This window comes from Prunus mume, linkage group LG3 (assembly GCF_029339155.1).
Source record: "Prunus mume cultivar Tortuosa linkage group LG3, ASM2933915v1, whole genome shotgun sequence".
NCBI lineage: Eukaryota > Viridiplantae > Streptophyta > Magnoliopsida > Rosales > Rosaceae > Prunus > Prunus mume.
The window spans coordinates 25,915,486-25,931,981 of record NC_142700.1 but is presented as its reverse complement, the minus strand read 5'-3'; the positions used below and the strand labels follow the sequence as shown (position 1 = coordinate 25,931,981).

General features: G+C 37.2%; 2 protein-coding genes across 2 annotated transcripts; both read right to left on the bottom strand.

Annotated features, from left to right (window-relative positions):
- Positions 1-3,390: 3,390 nt before the first annotated feature.
- LOC103327172 (GroES-like zinc-binding alcohol dehydrogenase family protein) lies at positions 3,391-10,584 on the bottom strand. The gene is given in 9 exon segments (XM_008229462.2): positions 3,391-3,920; positions 4,460-4,630; positions 5,097-5,238; positions 6,940-7,153; positions 8,011-8,104; positions 8,264-8,333; positions 9,337-9,472; positions 10,018-10,357; positions 10,359-10,584. Coding segments are annotated over 9 exon segments (1,401 nt in total). The 5' UTR covers positions 10,401-10,584; the 3' UTR covers positions 3,391-3,728.
- Positions 10,585-12,559: 1,975 nt separating this feature from the next.
- Positions 12,560-16,294, bottom strand: KPL (kokopelli). Its single transcript, XM_008229507.2, has 3 exons — positions 15,945-16,294; positions 15,232-15,321; positions 12,560-14,924 (listed from the first exon to the last, which is right to left on the bottom strand). The coding sequence occupies exons 1-3, from the start codon at positions 16,044-16,046 to the stop codon at positions 12,801-12,803; spliced, it is 2,316 nt and encodes a 771-aa protein (XP_008227729.2). The 5' UTR covers positions 16,047-16,294; the 3' UTR covers positions 12,560-12,800.
- Positions 16,295-16,496: the final 202 nt, after the last annotated feature.

The window sequence follows — 16,496 nt, the reverse complement described above, 5'->3', positions numbered from 1 at the left end:
AGAGATAGGGTTGTCCTTAGCAAGAGAAGGGCCTGGGCCTTGGTGAGAGGGCTTACTGCAAAGACAAAGATAGGAGAAGCAATCGTTAAGCTTCGGACACCGGTGTGGTGCCGGCCGAAGGCTCTCCGATGCCCAGTCGGCTAGGGTGAGTGACTATTGCAAAGTAGCAGTAATAGTGAGAGAGAGAAGTTACCCTTTTTCTTGGTTACTGTTCCTATTTATAGGGAAGTAAAGGTAGGAGGTTTGCACAAAGTTCCGATGTGGGACTTTGTGCAAGTTGCTGTGATGATGACACGTGTCTCCTGTGTCTAAGGTTTGGCAGTTTGGAGCTTCGGCAGGTGGTTGTCCCTTCGGAAGAGCATCTCCCTTTGGCAGGGAGGAAGGCACGTCTACCTTGGTGTTTTAGTCACGCTTGGTTAATTATGGTGTAAACATTTTCCATTTTGCATAATAGGACTTGTCTTCTGTAGAGGTTGTCTCTACATGAACTTCTGGAGCTTCTTCTCTCAAGGCCATGTCATAATCCAAGAAACCTAGAGCTATCTCTAAGTCTGCTTTCCATTCCTTGAAATTAGTACTAGTCAAGGTTTCGATGGAACTCAGATTCATAGCGGTGTTCAAATTTGTAAGGTTTTTAACAAACAGGATAGATGTACATAAACAAAACTGTCCCCAAGAAGACTGTACATTATTGATTAACACTTGTAGGCTATAAATCAAACATGTTTTAGAGATCACCAAGTTTTATCACACATGAATTTCATGTAAGAATAATCTCCTCACATCTGTGGATAGAAAGAAGATTTCATTAATCCATGTATGATATCCCTTGTATCACGCCACCATAAACTGCTATAGAATAGGACACCAACATCTGTGGATAGAAGGTGTATCTAAACTGCAGCAGTTTATAGTGTGAATTTGGCCAGAAATATTTAGAATACATGAGTCTTTAATTGACTAAACCGCTATGGCTTGTTTAATGAATACAAGAGCTCATGTAAACAGACTTTTGAACTTGTAAAGCATGCTTATGAAAAGAACTTTAAACGTAGCATGCATAAAAATTACTATGATCTAATTCTAATCTTGTAGAAATTGATTTTATACATAATACTTGGTATTTGATCTAATTCTAATATGCAGTTTAGGCTTTGATACCACATCTTAACTTAAATACTGTATACATAAAGAACCTAAACACTTGCATGCCTGGATTGGCCATAGGAATAGATGAGGATGATAAAGCCGAGATCTCGTCTAAATCATAACAAAAGCCTTCCACTCAATTCGATCCTTTCTTCACTCTTATTCTAGATGGGGTATGAATGCTCTTTGTGATGATTTGATCGAATGAGCAGGGGCCTCTATTTATATGCATCGGCTAGAGAGTCTTGCCCATCAAGAAACTCTCTAGCTCTCCTAATTGCATTGGGTTTAGGTCTCCTAATCCACAATGAGATAGGATATCTTCTAACTTTGGCGATTTACTTTAAAACACTTATCCTTATCAAAGTAGCAGATTAGATTGAATATAAAACTCCTGATCAATATCAAACTCTAGAACCTTAGTACGATCATAAGACCACACTTAGTGAGTCAAGACATATCTATGTCTTACAATATTTTCTTGATTTTTTGTTGTTGATTATGTTTGGTTTGGTTCGACTTGCTGTTTTGATTTCGTTTGGTTGCTGCCTTTTAGGTGCTGCATTGAAATTTCTATTTTGAGTTTCTGGTTTGATTGGTTTATGTTGTTTCTTACTTCTTGTTGGCATATAGTTTTTGGTTTTGAGTTGTCTATTGGATTGGTTTAGGTCTTTTCTTACTAGCTGCAGTCATGTAGTTTTTTATTTTTAGTTGTTTTGGGATGTTGCTTACTAGGTGCTGCATTTTCTATTTTGATTTTTTGATTTTATTGGTTTTGGTTGTTTCTTACTAGTTGTTGGCATGAAACTTTTGGTTTTGAGTTGCTGATTTGATTGGTTTAGCTCTCTACTTGCTAGCTATTGTTATGTAGTTGGTTTTTAGTTGTGTTAGGATGTTTCTTACTAGGTGGTGTAGTTGGTACAGTTGTGCTTTCTCCGATTACGAAGAGAACAGTTGGAAGATCGTCAACGAAGAGGATCAAGTCTTTTGCGGAAGGATGCCACAACAAGAAGACTTGCAAGGCAGTGATATGAACATCCCTATTTAGTTTATGATTGCTTATGTAGAAATAGTTCTATAAATTTTTAGACAGGTGCTGCATTGCAGTTTTGTACACACTTCATTGTAGTTTTCCACACACTACAACGCAATTTCCATTTAATTAGAGTTGTTGTTTATGTATTGTAGATATTAGCATCTTGTTCTAACCAATTTGTTTTGAGATCATAACTTGACCAATCTGTTGTGAGTGCTCTTCGATTTTCAGAGAGTGAATTTTCAAACAGTGAATCCCTGAAGTTTGAGTTTGTGAGTATTTTTTCTTTGAGTGTGGGATGAAGGAGTTGGACTTTTGTGGGAAGATGGAGCAGTTGGGAATGTCGCGGGCATGAATTTTGGTCGTTGTTGTGGGCGTTAGGGAGCTTTGGCGTTGCTATCTTTTAACGTGGGATTTTTGGTTGCATTGCTTTCATTTTGGACGTGGGAGTGTTAAACGTGGACAACCATTATTGAGTTCAAATGAAATAGTAAAATTTGGCAATTTAATAATGGCATCTTTTGTAATTTTGAGAATTTTTTTCAATGCATGATTGTAAAATTAGATCTTGTTTTTTAGGCATTGACCTTACATAAATGAGGTGAAATTAGATTCTTATCTTTCATATTAGTAAACTGTATAGATTTGAAAATGACATCTACATGGATTTGAAGGAATGAAGAGAAACGTCAAAATTGACACCCCAAAAATCTTCATGTCAACTATTAAATAACATCTTTTTTCAACCATAGGCGTCACAATTATTTACTCTCTGAAGTTTTATTGATCACATGTGCCCATGTACTTTTAAAATTATAATACAATTAGATGATATTTGAAAATTGGGTGGAGTTAAGAATTTTACAAAGTGTCAAATTGCTATGTGGACCAAATTCAAATTTAGCATTTTGCAATTGATATCTACGTTGGAGATGCTATGAATGCAACCTGCTTATTTACCGGGACGTTGCTGGGATCATTATGCATAATGCCACGTTTTTACACTTTAGATGTTAGGTTAACACTGCTCATTTCCATCACTTGAGTGTTAGTTGGATGTCTTTGATGTACTCCCAAATGGTCTTGGGTTCAAGCCCCGTGATACTTGTGTGTGTGTGTGAGTTTCCCCCTTCTCCCTTCCTAACTTTGGCCCCAAAAAAAGAAAATTAAAAAAAAAAAAAACCTGCACTGGTAACCCATACATATGTTACTGGTTAACCAGACGAAATATTTTACATATATATATATATATATATATATTATTCAAATCACATGTAGAAGCGTAACCTCTTTCATACCATGTTATACGGCCAAGAGCTTTAAGTCCATAGAGGGTGAATTGAAGAGAAAAAGGAAGAAACAAACAGAGATATTGTTAGAACCAGCTGAACTCCATCCAACTCTGTCGGATAGATAGAGATTGAAGGTAGATGCAGAAATGGATTGAACAAGGCATCATTATTAATGCAGCTTCAGATTCTATTTGGGCTTGTACTTGAGGTGGACTTTTGGCATCAACAACAGCCGCTTGGAGAGAAAAGAACTACATTATCTCAATCACTGCTCGGCCAACAATGTTTCCCTTGTTCAAATCCTGAAACGCATTGTTCGATTCCTCGAATGTGTACTTTCTAGAAACAGCATTAGTTAAATCAAATACACCTGTTTCTGCCAACCTCACAACCTTAGGAAGATCCTGCCTTGCCCTTCCTCCATAAGATCCAATGATTTGTATCTGTTCCACAAGATCATTGCCAAACAAGTCTGTTAGCTTAAATGAAACAGAGCATTCCTAGACAACTTGAGCTTAACTCAGCTCTTCCAAAAAGAAACATAAGACCAAATCTGACTTCAATGACAGACACATGGGGATTTGAGCTAATTTTGTGGTCTTTTAGATGCAAGAGGAAGTAACTGTTTAGAACAAAAGGAAAAATTGAGGGTCAACATTACGTTATTCCTCTTTGTTCTTTCATCATAAGGCAACATTTTAAGCTGTAAAACCTCATGTTCTTGAAATCTGAAATGGACCCACATAAATGCAAGACTACAAATGGAATCTGAAAGATCAAGCACGTTACTTACTAGTTACTACATAACTTCTTGCAAGTGTTTCCCCAAGATTTCTCAATTCTCTTATCGTTCCTATAATCTTATCACGACTACACCTAATTACATTCACCTAATAAATATTGATGTGTTTGCCACAAACATTATACCATATGCCAAAGATTGAAAATCAATTCAGTATAATACATCATTGATAATACTCACCTTTCTACGAACAAGACGATTTATATCTACTTCCCCAACTGAACCCGTTTGTGCAAGCCCAATCATTACAGCTTTTCCTCCATCTTTCACACTTTGTACACATTGCAAAAAAGTCTGTGGCCTTCCCAGGGCTTCCACAGCGACATCCACACCCTTTCCACCAGTTATTTCCTGTCCACAAGAAGTGAACTATAACAAACTAAACAGCAAGTTAACATTACAGGGATAGAACAATGAAAGATTTTGCTTCATCTCAAAAATTAATTTCAGCAGTTTATGTTCAATTTAAATCTAATATGAGGAAATGTTTCTCAGCCATCTGAAGAGACACGGATTGCTGAGATACATTCAGATCTATTTCACCAACCAGGCATCTCAATCTCCGTATCCCATCTAACAACTGATAGACAGGTCCTTGTTTAAGGACCTTCTTAGAAGATGACTCATTTATTATGGTTGGCTCCATGGAGTAGTTTAATATAGTTTGTGGGACTGCGTACTTGAAACACCACAAAGGAAGCCACAAAAAAAAATTATCGACATCATAATGAGCACAAAATACCTGTGTGCTTGAAGTACCATACCAATATTGTATCAAATCTCACTAAGAGGAAAGAGAATTTCTTTAAGTTGTTACCATTATTTTGCCAACAGCATCTTCTTTAGCCGCATTTATTGCATGAGTAGCACCAAATATCTTGGCTTTCTGCAGTTTCTCATCTTGAACATCCACAGCAATAATATCAGAGGCACCAAACGCTCTTGCTATCTGCAAACAGCTGTAGCAAATGATATAGTTATAAAATATTTATAATAATTTCATGGGTGAATGAAAGTAAAACGGGCATTAAGATAAAAAAAAAACCCACCCAAGATAAAGCAAAAGTGCCTAGCCTTGTATGGATGAAATGAGAACCAGTTCAAAATTAGAAAATAAATACATGAATAAAAGACATACCATCAACCTGACATGGATCCCAAAAGAGAACTTTCAGAGATTAAAAGGAGATGGAAGAAGAGAATGAAAAGAGAAGAAATTGGAAGAGAAAGAGAGAGACAATGATGGATAAATTGTCCAAAATTTATGTTGCCGTGACCTGCTTGTCCACAGATTGTAATCTTCTTCTCATTAATAAATTGTGTTTCTTCCCAAAAAGAAAAGGAAAATTATAAGGCCTAGAAAGGAATTTCCAAATCTTGGTGTTATAGTATCTGCCAGGAAAAGCTTTGAACCTAATATGAGATTACACAAGGAGTAGCAATTAAGAAACCCAATGTGATTGGTAGTTCTATTCCTAAGAGGACTACTCCTAGGCTCCTCTATAACTCGAGGATAGGCCCCAAAGCTAAGAAAAACCAAATGATAGAGAGAAAAAGTTCTCTTACTTTTCCTCCCAACAAATCTTGACAAAGACCTTGAAACTCACCAAGTCTTGCCACAATTTGTTTCCCTTATGGATTGTACAGCAATTGGAATTCATAGCCTCCCATGTACATGATCTTACTAGCTTTGGTGTGAAGGTAAGTTAGCTTATATTCAACTTCGGTGATCGCACAATCACATCCTAGGAAGGTTTCTAAAGACATAGAGTGAAGAGTACACAATGAAAATCTAGGAGGACGCACAGCCACATTAAGAAGAGCAAGGAAGAGGAGCGACCATATGAAGGAGAGCAAGAATATGGTGCAACCATACAAAAGAGGGCAAGGTGGTGCTGCAACAAGCTTAGAAGAAAGACTCTGCAGTGGATAAGGAAACATACAGCTTTGGTCTAAGGTAATTATCCAACCCATCGACAAAGAGTTAGATCTAGTTCATCTTTAAAATCATCAGAGTAACTTTTTGAAAATCACTTCCTATAGGAATAGTGAATTCAAAGAATGCATTATTTTATTCAATATAAAATTATGCAGTATATGTTATCTTATTGATGTATTGCATGCATGATTGCATAGATTTTACATGATGTGATACGCATGCATTGATATCAATCAGTTGCGTGTGATAATTCACCCAAACCCATTGACCAGAACCATCTATATTTACATGGAATAGATTATAGAACTTGGACGTTGTGGTCAATGAACCAAAGTGTAGCTTAGTATTTACCATGGATTGTACATAAAGTGTGACTTTGCATTTACCATGGATTGTACATAAAGGGCAACAGTATTATCATGCACATTTTTAATGAATCTCATGCTTTTTAAAACTATTAGGTTTGAATCATTTTTAACAGAAAGTCTGAAATGATGCCCCATAAACATCGATTATTTCCTACCTGGACACTTATGTTTGTATACATTTTATGCCTTCCAGGTGGAACTTTCTACCACAAAATAGTACATGCTTATGCTTTTATCCATTTTTATTCTTATAACACACACCTCCAAAGAGAAATTAAACCAAGTTTTATAAATACAAAAATTTGAACATACAGGTCAATAAACATACAAATTTACTTGAGTACAAAGTTTACCTTGATCCAACACCCCCAATTCCAATCACAGCAATTGAATCCCCAGGACGCACCTCAGCTGCATTAGCCATAGCACCATAAGCAGTAAATACTGCACATCCTAAAATTGCAGACTCTGTGTATGGCAATGACTTCGGCAAAATCGACAATCCATTTGCCGGCACAACACAGTACTCAGCAAGGCCTCCCATACTATACATGTATACTGGTTTTCCTGCACAGCATATAGTAGCTTTTAGTTATCAAACAACGAAGGTGTGTACTCTACATGATTTAATCCAACCTTATCAAAACAGGAAAAAAGAAAGAAGACCTCCAAGGAGGATGAATCTTGGAACACATAACAGACATGTCAGGCATATGTGCAAACGTGGCAATCAAGATGAAAGATAATTTGAATTGAAAGAACATTTCTACTGTTTTCATTCAACTTCTGCTTTCTTTCTGGGGAACAATGGCCACATTCTTTCGATTATTCTTCCCATAACGGCACAAATGAAAGATCACTATTCAAAGTTTTCAACATAGAGAAAACCTGATTTTTGCTTACAGCAAACAAAATTCGGATTAAACCATTTTGTCATTTTTTTTTTCTTTTTTGAAAAGAAAAGGAATGTAAAGCAAAAATTAATAGTAGCTAGCATAGTTTTATCACAATCTTCATAGACATATTCTCTTTTCTATTTTTCTTTATAGTACGTGTCCGGAATTAGCCAAAAACAAAAAACTATGGATCTTGTATACTACCTATACAAAAGGCAAGAAGAAAAATGCCATCACAAGTAAAGATTCTATGTGATAGTTTAAGGAAACTTTGCTGCTACATGTTGACAGGGTTCAACTTAGTCAACAATAAAGTTTGGAAAAGAAAATGACACAGTTAATCATAAAGATCAGAATGAAAGACCTGTTCATTTCCAATCCCTTACGCCCTGCATTAGAATTACGGATACTAGAAACAACCATTTATATATGGCTATTAAAAGTTCAACAGACTGACAATAAAAAAAGGAAGAAAAAAGAAAAAGAAAAAGGACAGAGAGAGAGAGAGAGAGAGAAGAGCATGCTTACCACTGCTGTGGAGGAATAGCCGAGTCTCACCATCATAAAGGGTCCCTTTTGCACGGTTATAGGCAAAGAAATCCTCACATAAATCATCATGGCCCTTTTCTCAATTCAGTGACCAAAAAAAATCAACTATTTGATACACACTTTTCTCCTAAAACGAAATGGTAACTACCACATTGTAGAGCAGTCAATAAACTATTATTGATAACAACAGATTGGAGAGAACGATCAAAGTAGCATCTCTGAGTAGTATTACCTTTGAACAGTAGGAACAGTTACCACAAGGCATGATGAAAGCTCCAATAACACGAGATCCAATTGGTAATCTGAAAAATCAAGAATATGAAACTAAAAATCCACAAAGCCGACGTCCACACACACACACACACACACAAGTGTAAACCTAAGATAACGGCCAACCAAAAATGTACACAACTCCTCACATCTTCTAGTGGACTTTTTCTTGTTAGTCTATAATTTCGAACCTCGCAGTTGGATTAAAATTATAATATGCTTTTTCCTCATCTATTGAACATGTCGAATGTCAAATCAATAACTATCGGTTACTGCATACTTCTTTTTCTTATCCACGAAACTTTCAGTTTTCAAAACTAATGGTGCATTTGGATGATTGAGTTTAAGGTACTATGAAATTTCGAAGTAATTTTAGAAAATGGAATTTAAAATTCTGGAATTTGTAAAGTTTCCTGTTTGGTTAATCTATTAAGGATATAAGATTTAAATACGTGTTAATGGTGCTGGAGGTGGTAATTGTGTGAATGGTGATACTACTGGTAGTGGTGGCATCGGCGATGCTGCTAGTGGTGGTGGTAGTGATGGCCATGGCAAGATGGTGACAGTGGAGTGCAGGTAGAGGTGGTGGTGGTTCTAGCCTTTGTCTCAAAACTATCATTGTCTTGTATTCTGGAAATGATACCTATTTAGGTGGAATTTAAAGTAGAGATTTATGAACCGCAAATTCTAAGTTTCTTTCCATGTAAAATTTATACACTCATACCAGGAATCAGTACATGTCATTTCAGAAATCTTGACTTTTGTATAAATTCCAAGTTTATGTTCCCATCCAAACACACCGCAATGTGATGGATTTACCACGACCCTTCCGACTTATATTTGTGAAATATCAAATCTAACGGTGAGTATAACTGCAAATTTCCCATAAAAAAGTTATAGTAGTATAAAAGTTTCAGACTGGTGTCAATTGATGTCTACACTTGTTTTTTTCATTTGGTGATCTAGATATCTACATTTTATGAGAGCAAATTTATAGAACACCATTAAAATTGTTGTGATCTAAATGAAGGGCACCTTGCTATTGTTTTGGTATCTGTAGCCGGTCCATGTTCGACAACCTCACCAGTTATCTCATGCCCCACGACACAAGGGCTAGCAAATGGAAGCTCACCTTTCATAACATGGAGATCGGAGTGGCAAACTCCACAGGCTACAACAAGAAAAGAAAACACTAACAATATCAGACAACATTTTGTGAAGAGTAGTGAACACATGAGAAGTGCATCCACAATTTAGTGAAAACCGAAAAGGCGCAAGAAGGGACGGACAAGAAACCTATCATTGGCTAAAACAAAAAAAGGTCAAGTGAGAATTTACTTGTGGGAAGATTAGAGAATTGAAATGGCAAAACCCAATACATAGAAAAGGCAATCAAGCTTAATTAAGAATGCTCATACATCACATTTCAACAAATCATATTCAAAGCTCCAAAGTCTATGGCGCATTATCAGCCATCCACATGTGTTTCCGATTTTCTTTTTCTTTCTTTGGCCAATCATCTTTAAAACTAAAAAAAATTCTGGGTATTTTCATCAAAGAACTATAAATTAATAAATAAATAAAAAGTCAAGAATCAAAACCAGCATGACAGATTCAAAATCAATCACTGAAAGGTAAACAGGGAAATGAGGAACAAATGATAATAACAATTCCAAAATCCAAAGACTAGAGAGTTTGAAGTCATATATAATATACCCTTGGTTTTGAGGAGAATTTCACCGGATTTGGGGCGAGGGATGTGAAATTCCTCGATGGTGAGAGGTTTGTTAGGTTCCCTGAAGACAGCTGCCCTCATGGAAGAAGGCAACCCCCCACCACCACCCAGTGAGGCAGAGTGAAACCACCTGCTGCTGCTACTCTTACTCGTCTTCTCAATGCCATCAAATTCAAATTCAAGCTTCTTGTTGTTGTTGTTGTCGTCATTTAGGCATTGACCCACCAACGACGACGATGATCTGCTGCTGCTGCTGGTGGTGGTCTTTTGGCACAACCAAGACCAACCAGAGGAAGAAGAAGAAGGAGGAGGAGGAGGAGTTTGAGGAGACAAGTCTTTTGGCGATGGCACTGCGGATCATCATCTTTCTTTTTTTCTTGGTTTCTTTGTTTGTTTCTCAATCTGAATACTCAAAAGTGTTGAATAAAACAGACAACAATAGAAATAGCAAGTCAGATGGGATGATGCTACTTGCTTGCCAGGGATAGCTCGCCAGGCGCGAAGATAGTGCCTTACTTTTTTAATCGAATTTTAGGAGAGAGGGGAAGGAAACTATTTTATAACAACTTTTTCTTCCATATTAAATTTAACCATCTCTTCTCTCTCCTACGTTATAACTTTCATGTTTTTTTTATATTATACAAGGAAATTGAAAGCATCCTAATCCGATGGGACTAACACGTGGAAGGATAATCTTTCAATGGAATAAAATTTAAAAAAAAATTAGTGTACTAATCACAAAAGTTATTCATTTTTTATGCAAGCATAAAATAGTCTAAGGAAACTTAGGTTAGGAGATGTTCTAAGAGGTATTGAATAGATACTAGTTACTCAATAGTTCCCACTCGTAGGTATTGTTAATTAGGCATTAACAATGCGGTAAGACTGGCATATTCTATCTCTACTCAATGCCGAAGATAATTTGGTCTCAATTATCTGTGTAGAGACTATAAGAGGAATTTGGGTACTATAAGAGGGGAATATCTATTGACACCAAAAATGGGTATCAACTTAGATGTGAAGTGGTAGATGATGTGTGAAGACGTGTGCCTTTAGCGTGTGTATGTGCCTTTGGGATGCAAGGCCAAGATGGGTATCAACTTAGATGTGAAGTGGTAGATGATGTGTGAAGACGTGTGCCTTCGGCATGTGTAGTCACTGAAGTTCAACATAAGTAAAGTAAATAAGCATGTAGAAGGCAAGATATATGTAGTTCACCCAAATAATAGGCTACGTCCACGAAGAATGATATTCTCATTATGATAATATTTGTTTACATTTATACAAAGGGATTAGACCCAAAGATAAATGGAAGAAGACTTAAGGCCTAAGGTACAAAGCCCAAGAATCCAAGACTAAGACCAAAGTGGAGAATAGTCTTCTTTTATAGATGAGGGGAAGTCTTCACCTCTTGTAATCTTCCAATGTGGGATTCTTGACATTGCCCCTAGTTGTGACTTGCGGCAAGGCTTCTTTGACTAAGGTGATGACCTCTCAGAGCATGTCACGTGGCTGATCTAGCCTAGCTAGTTGCTCGGCTAGTCAAGGTACCAACATGATCGTATACATGAATTCTTCGATGGAGTTTTACTTGCCCATCAAAGAAGAATTCTTCGTTACAACTATGTAAGTGATCTTTAAATTTGAGGCTTCACATTTGTCTTGTATATATAAGTTGATATGCTTTGACAGTGCAACAAGTCTTAGTTCTAACCATGAGTTATGATAAGTGTACTGGCATAGTGATTTGTATACGAAGACAATGAATGTGCAACATAGGATTTATCATCTCTAGTAAAATAGGAGAATATTTCATGAAAGGATGATTCAGAAATCTCTAGCCATAGTGTAAATAGTATTCTAATGCTATTGTATTGAATCATGTATGAAGGAGTGTTATTCATAGTATCATAATTAGGGCTTGATAGTAATTCCATGCCTAAGAGTTACAGTCAGAATATTGTATGATAGAAAAATTGAATTACATGGACATGGTAGTCGTAGTCGGAATTATGTTCAATTCATTTAGTCCAGATAGCCAAAATATGTTGCTAGGAGACACGGGTGGCTTGTGAAAGCCCCGAGGTAAAATGGTAATTTTATACTCGAGGGATATTTAGAATGAGTTCTTGTAAATATTAATTGTGCTTAATATTGTTGATTCCATTGGCAGGTTAATTAGAACGCAACAGAGGTGCATAGTAGTTTTGGTGAAGAGGGCAATATTAGTTAATGATTAATTAATTTGGGCAATTGAGTAATTAAAAGATGTTCTGTTGCTTTTTTTTTTTTTTTCAAAGATCAATCCTCAAATTCTAGATGAGTATTGCTTTTTGTGTGTGTGTGTACAAAAGAATACAAATGAGTAATAAACACTTTTAGCATGCCTATTTTAGTAATTTAACATAGTCGAAACAGTTCCACACAAAAAATTTATCAAAGTTTTTTACACTGCTTATTATCTCACAACACTTTTGCAAAATACAGTTTATCAAACGCTCAATTACTTTATTTCACAATTGATTATCCTCACAACATAAGATAATCAATTTTGTTTAAAAGCACAACAATATCAAATTCGCCCTTCGGCATCAAAGAGGCGGACTTAGTTGAGGAATGCCTTAAAAAACATCTCAGCAGATGAATGTGCCAGGTAAAACATGAGGTGCAATATGTAGAGTAGTAGTATATCATACAAAAGGATAACCAATTACTCATATCTTTCTATTTACTCTAACACTTAATTACAACAAGCTTTAACTAATTACTTCATTTTTAGCTTTGGACGTCTTTTAGTAGTAAATCCCAATTTTACACGCCCTCTTTTAGCCTTAGGCAGCTTCACTCCACCGTGTCGCCGAAACATGTGCCACCAATGCAGCTTGTTCTTCTTATTAAGGCGGCCGTGGCCAAGATGATGAGATAAATGAGGGCCATGTCTCAACCGTCCAATCCCACCTCCTTTCGACAACTTATTTGATTTCTTTGAATGCCTAACGTGCCTCAATAGCCCTTCCGCCAGTGCATGAAAATGCCCCTGCTGCTGCTGCTTATTATTATGTGACATGGTTTTCAGTTTCAACAACGATTTTTTGACCCCTCCTCTTTCTCCTCCTTGATGACCATCACTGCCCTGCTTGGATTTTTGGCCCTGCAACATCATCTTCCGTAGGTGTTTCCATGTAGAATGGCCGTGATCATCATCACTGTTAACATTTCCATGATGATGGTGGTGGTGGTGGTGATGGTGGTGAAAGATGAGTCCCAACTTGTTCTTGAGCTTCCTTAACCGTCCAACGGGCTTGTCCGTTTGTAATCTTTTATGGCTATAGAGACCCTCTGATGGGGAGGAGGAGGAGCAACAGCTACTAATTAGTGAACTACTATCTTGTGTCGTCACTCTTATCGACCTTTGTCCACTTCTCATATGAATGTCACGAGTAAGTCTTGAAGACTGACTTGGACTCCAGTAATCCTCCTTAGAATATTCATTACTACTGGCGCTGCTTTCAGTTTCAGTTTGCTCACTGGTTGACCATGTTTGGGACTTTGAGGTACTTGAGCTAGTCTCCTCTTCCAATACTTGCTTGCGTGGCATGACCTTGTTCTGTTGGCCCACATAAGACATCCTGTAGCTCCCTCTCCTCTCACTGGACTTGTGTTCATCTAACAGAACTGGCCTCATGATCATCTGATTACGATGTCTCGTTGTTTTTCTTGTCCGCTTCTGATTCAACTTCTTGCCAGGTCCAAGTCCAACTGACGAAGCTTTGGACCCCCTCGACTGAGGTGGCATGGACGGTTTAGATCTTGCAATCTTTTTGCTCCTCATTGTTGGATTTGTCCCCAGACTGATTTGAGATGTTTGATCCGTCTTCACTTGCATGGCAGGCTTCATATCTACCTCATCCTGAGTTGGAGTTGGGGGGACCCTTAGCCCATTAACATAACTTGACATCTTAAAATTCTGATTCACTGGTTGACTCAGAGATTCAAATCTCTCCATAATGGCCTTTAAAGATTCATATCCCCTAGAAGCAAACTTCCCAGTTGGATTCTCATGCTTTTGAGACAGTAGTTGACTTGCCGGACAAGTCAGCAGCGCAGTTCCACCTAACAAAGACAATGACTCGCTCCTATCACTCGGCTGATCTCTTCTAGTACTAGTACCAACTACCTGCTCTTCTGTGTGTACTATAGGAGTAGGACTAACTGAAACATCAACATCATTATTGAAAGAATCCGCCAAGTCATTAGAACTCAATTGCAAAGCCAAAATTCCGGACTCAATTTGTTTGATTGCATTTGTGACAACTTTAGAGTAATCACTAGCCTCGTCTGACTTTTCCTTTATCAGACCAAGTTCTTGCTTGCCATCCTTTGTTGGAGAGACTGAGGAACAAGCACCCAAACTATCAATGCTTGGATTACCAAGAGTTTCACCAATGCCATTCGATTTTTGTAGTCTTTTAGTGTGCTCATCAATACGATTCAAATGACTAAGCCAATCGTGCCGCTGATCTTGACTCTGACTGTTTTTGCCAGGTACCTTGGCTTTCTCATTTGAGATTTTTGACTCCTTGGCTGAGTACTGTTTGTTCAGATTGCTTTCTAAGCAGATCCGGCACCGTTTCCTTTTGTATTCAGGTAGGTCTGTTGAGGTGCTTATTTTAGACTCTGGACTTGCTCCCTCGGGCTTCTTAGGTGACAGCTCATCCGTTTTTGAAGTGATCTTGCAGCTTTTAGAATCCTTTCCATAATTCAGGACAGTATTAAGAGGTGATTTTACTGTTGCTGGCAAAACAGAATTTAGCTTAGGCACCGCCTTGGGTTGCTCTGCTTGAGAAGAGCAGGGTGTGCTCTCAAAACCTGATCGAGCTGCTGTGATCTGCAAAACCAACACCATTAGAAATCTAAAATCAGAAATGATAATGGAAGGGTGAATATACCTACGACTTACAAATCCTAAGTCACAGCATTGTTAAAATTCAGAAAGGGAAATAGGAATCATTGCAAAAAGCAAAGGGACAAAGGTGACACTTGAAACTTGAAAATTTTAAAGAGCATCAGCGCATATACATACATTATTTTACGGTTTATAAAGACCATCAACGAATAAAATGTATTTGTACTATTTTTAATGGTTTTGACGTCAAAAGAGAGCTACTTTTGCAGAATTTTTACACAGGTGATACCTTTGAATGAGTATTCAAAATCTTGTCAGTAGCGTCATCCAGAAGATCTTTTAATAGTTGTTGCGCTCTCACATCCAAAGCTTTGCCCACCTTCATGAACATAATATTAGGCACAAAAAGTCATCTTAGTTGTGAATTACTTAATAAAATCAATACAAAGTAATCTCTCTGCGACTAGGTAACAAAAAAAGAAGAAAAAGAAATAGATAGCCACAGTTAACATAAAGTTCCTGGCCTGCATCATACACTAAAACTCATTACTTAGAAAGCGGAATTCTATATTGATAAGAGCCATAAAATCAATGATTTGTTTTTTTAATACACGCGATATTGGGGGAGGGGGCTTATCGAACCTGAGACTTTTGGTCCACAAAGTCAAGGCCATTTCCACTCGGTTAGACCCAGTTGGCGGAGCCATAAAATCGATGATAAGGTTTAAAAATATATAAATGATTTACATTGGTAATGGATGTGTTAAGAGTAAATCAGTGGATAAGGCATAGGAGGCAAAATTGGTTGGATATTAGCAGACACCCAGTCCTCTGTAATTTCTATCTATTTCCCAATAGTAATAATAAAAAATATTAAATATACTGAAAAAAAGAGATCTGTTCTGTTCCAACAATTTGTAAAATTGATAGCATACTGGAAGACATTATCCACATGTTTCTGCTGAAAAGAAAACCTGACTAGATGATTCTGAGAGTCCTTACATTGTTTGAATTTATACGTTCGAAGCCATCTTCCCCATTTTGAAGGAGTCCATATAACTGTCTCAGTGCATAGAGATTAGACAAAAGTTCCACAGGATTCATAGTTTCTGATTGGAACCTGTCGCGCGTACCAATTCGCGGTACGTTAGCGACCTGAATCGATGTATTCAACGAACCGCATTTGTTAGGGAGAACCAGTACTGGGAGAGAGCGAGAGATGTGGAAACAGGGAGAGAGAGAGAGAGAGAGAACGCGCGCAATGGAGAGAGAGAGCGATGAAAGGAAGCTTTGAAATTGGGTCAGAAAAAGTGAAGCAAAGAAGAGGAAGGCATTGGGTCGTTAAATTTAATAAAGAATGTAACGCACCTGTTGGAAATTAAGGCACGGGTCTTTCAGACCCTTTCAACTTCCAACTAATCTTACCATTAAATAAAATAAACTCCCAATAATTAAAGTTTTTTCAATTTTAAACTGGATTAAAAAAATATAATTATCTTAGTTTTATAAACTAAAAACGGTACCCAAAAGGCAAATTTCTATTAACTAATGCCC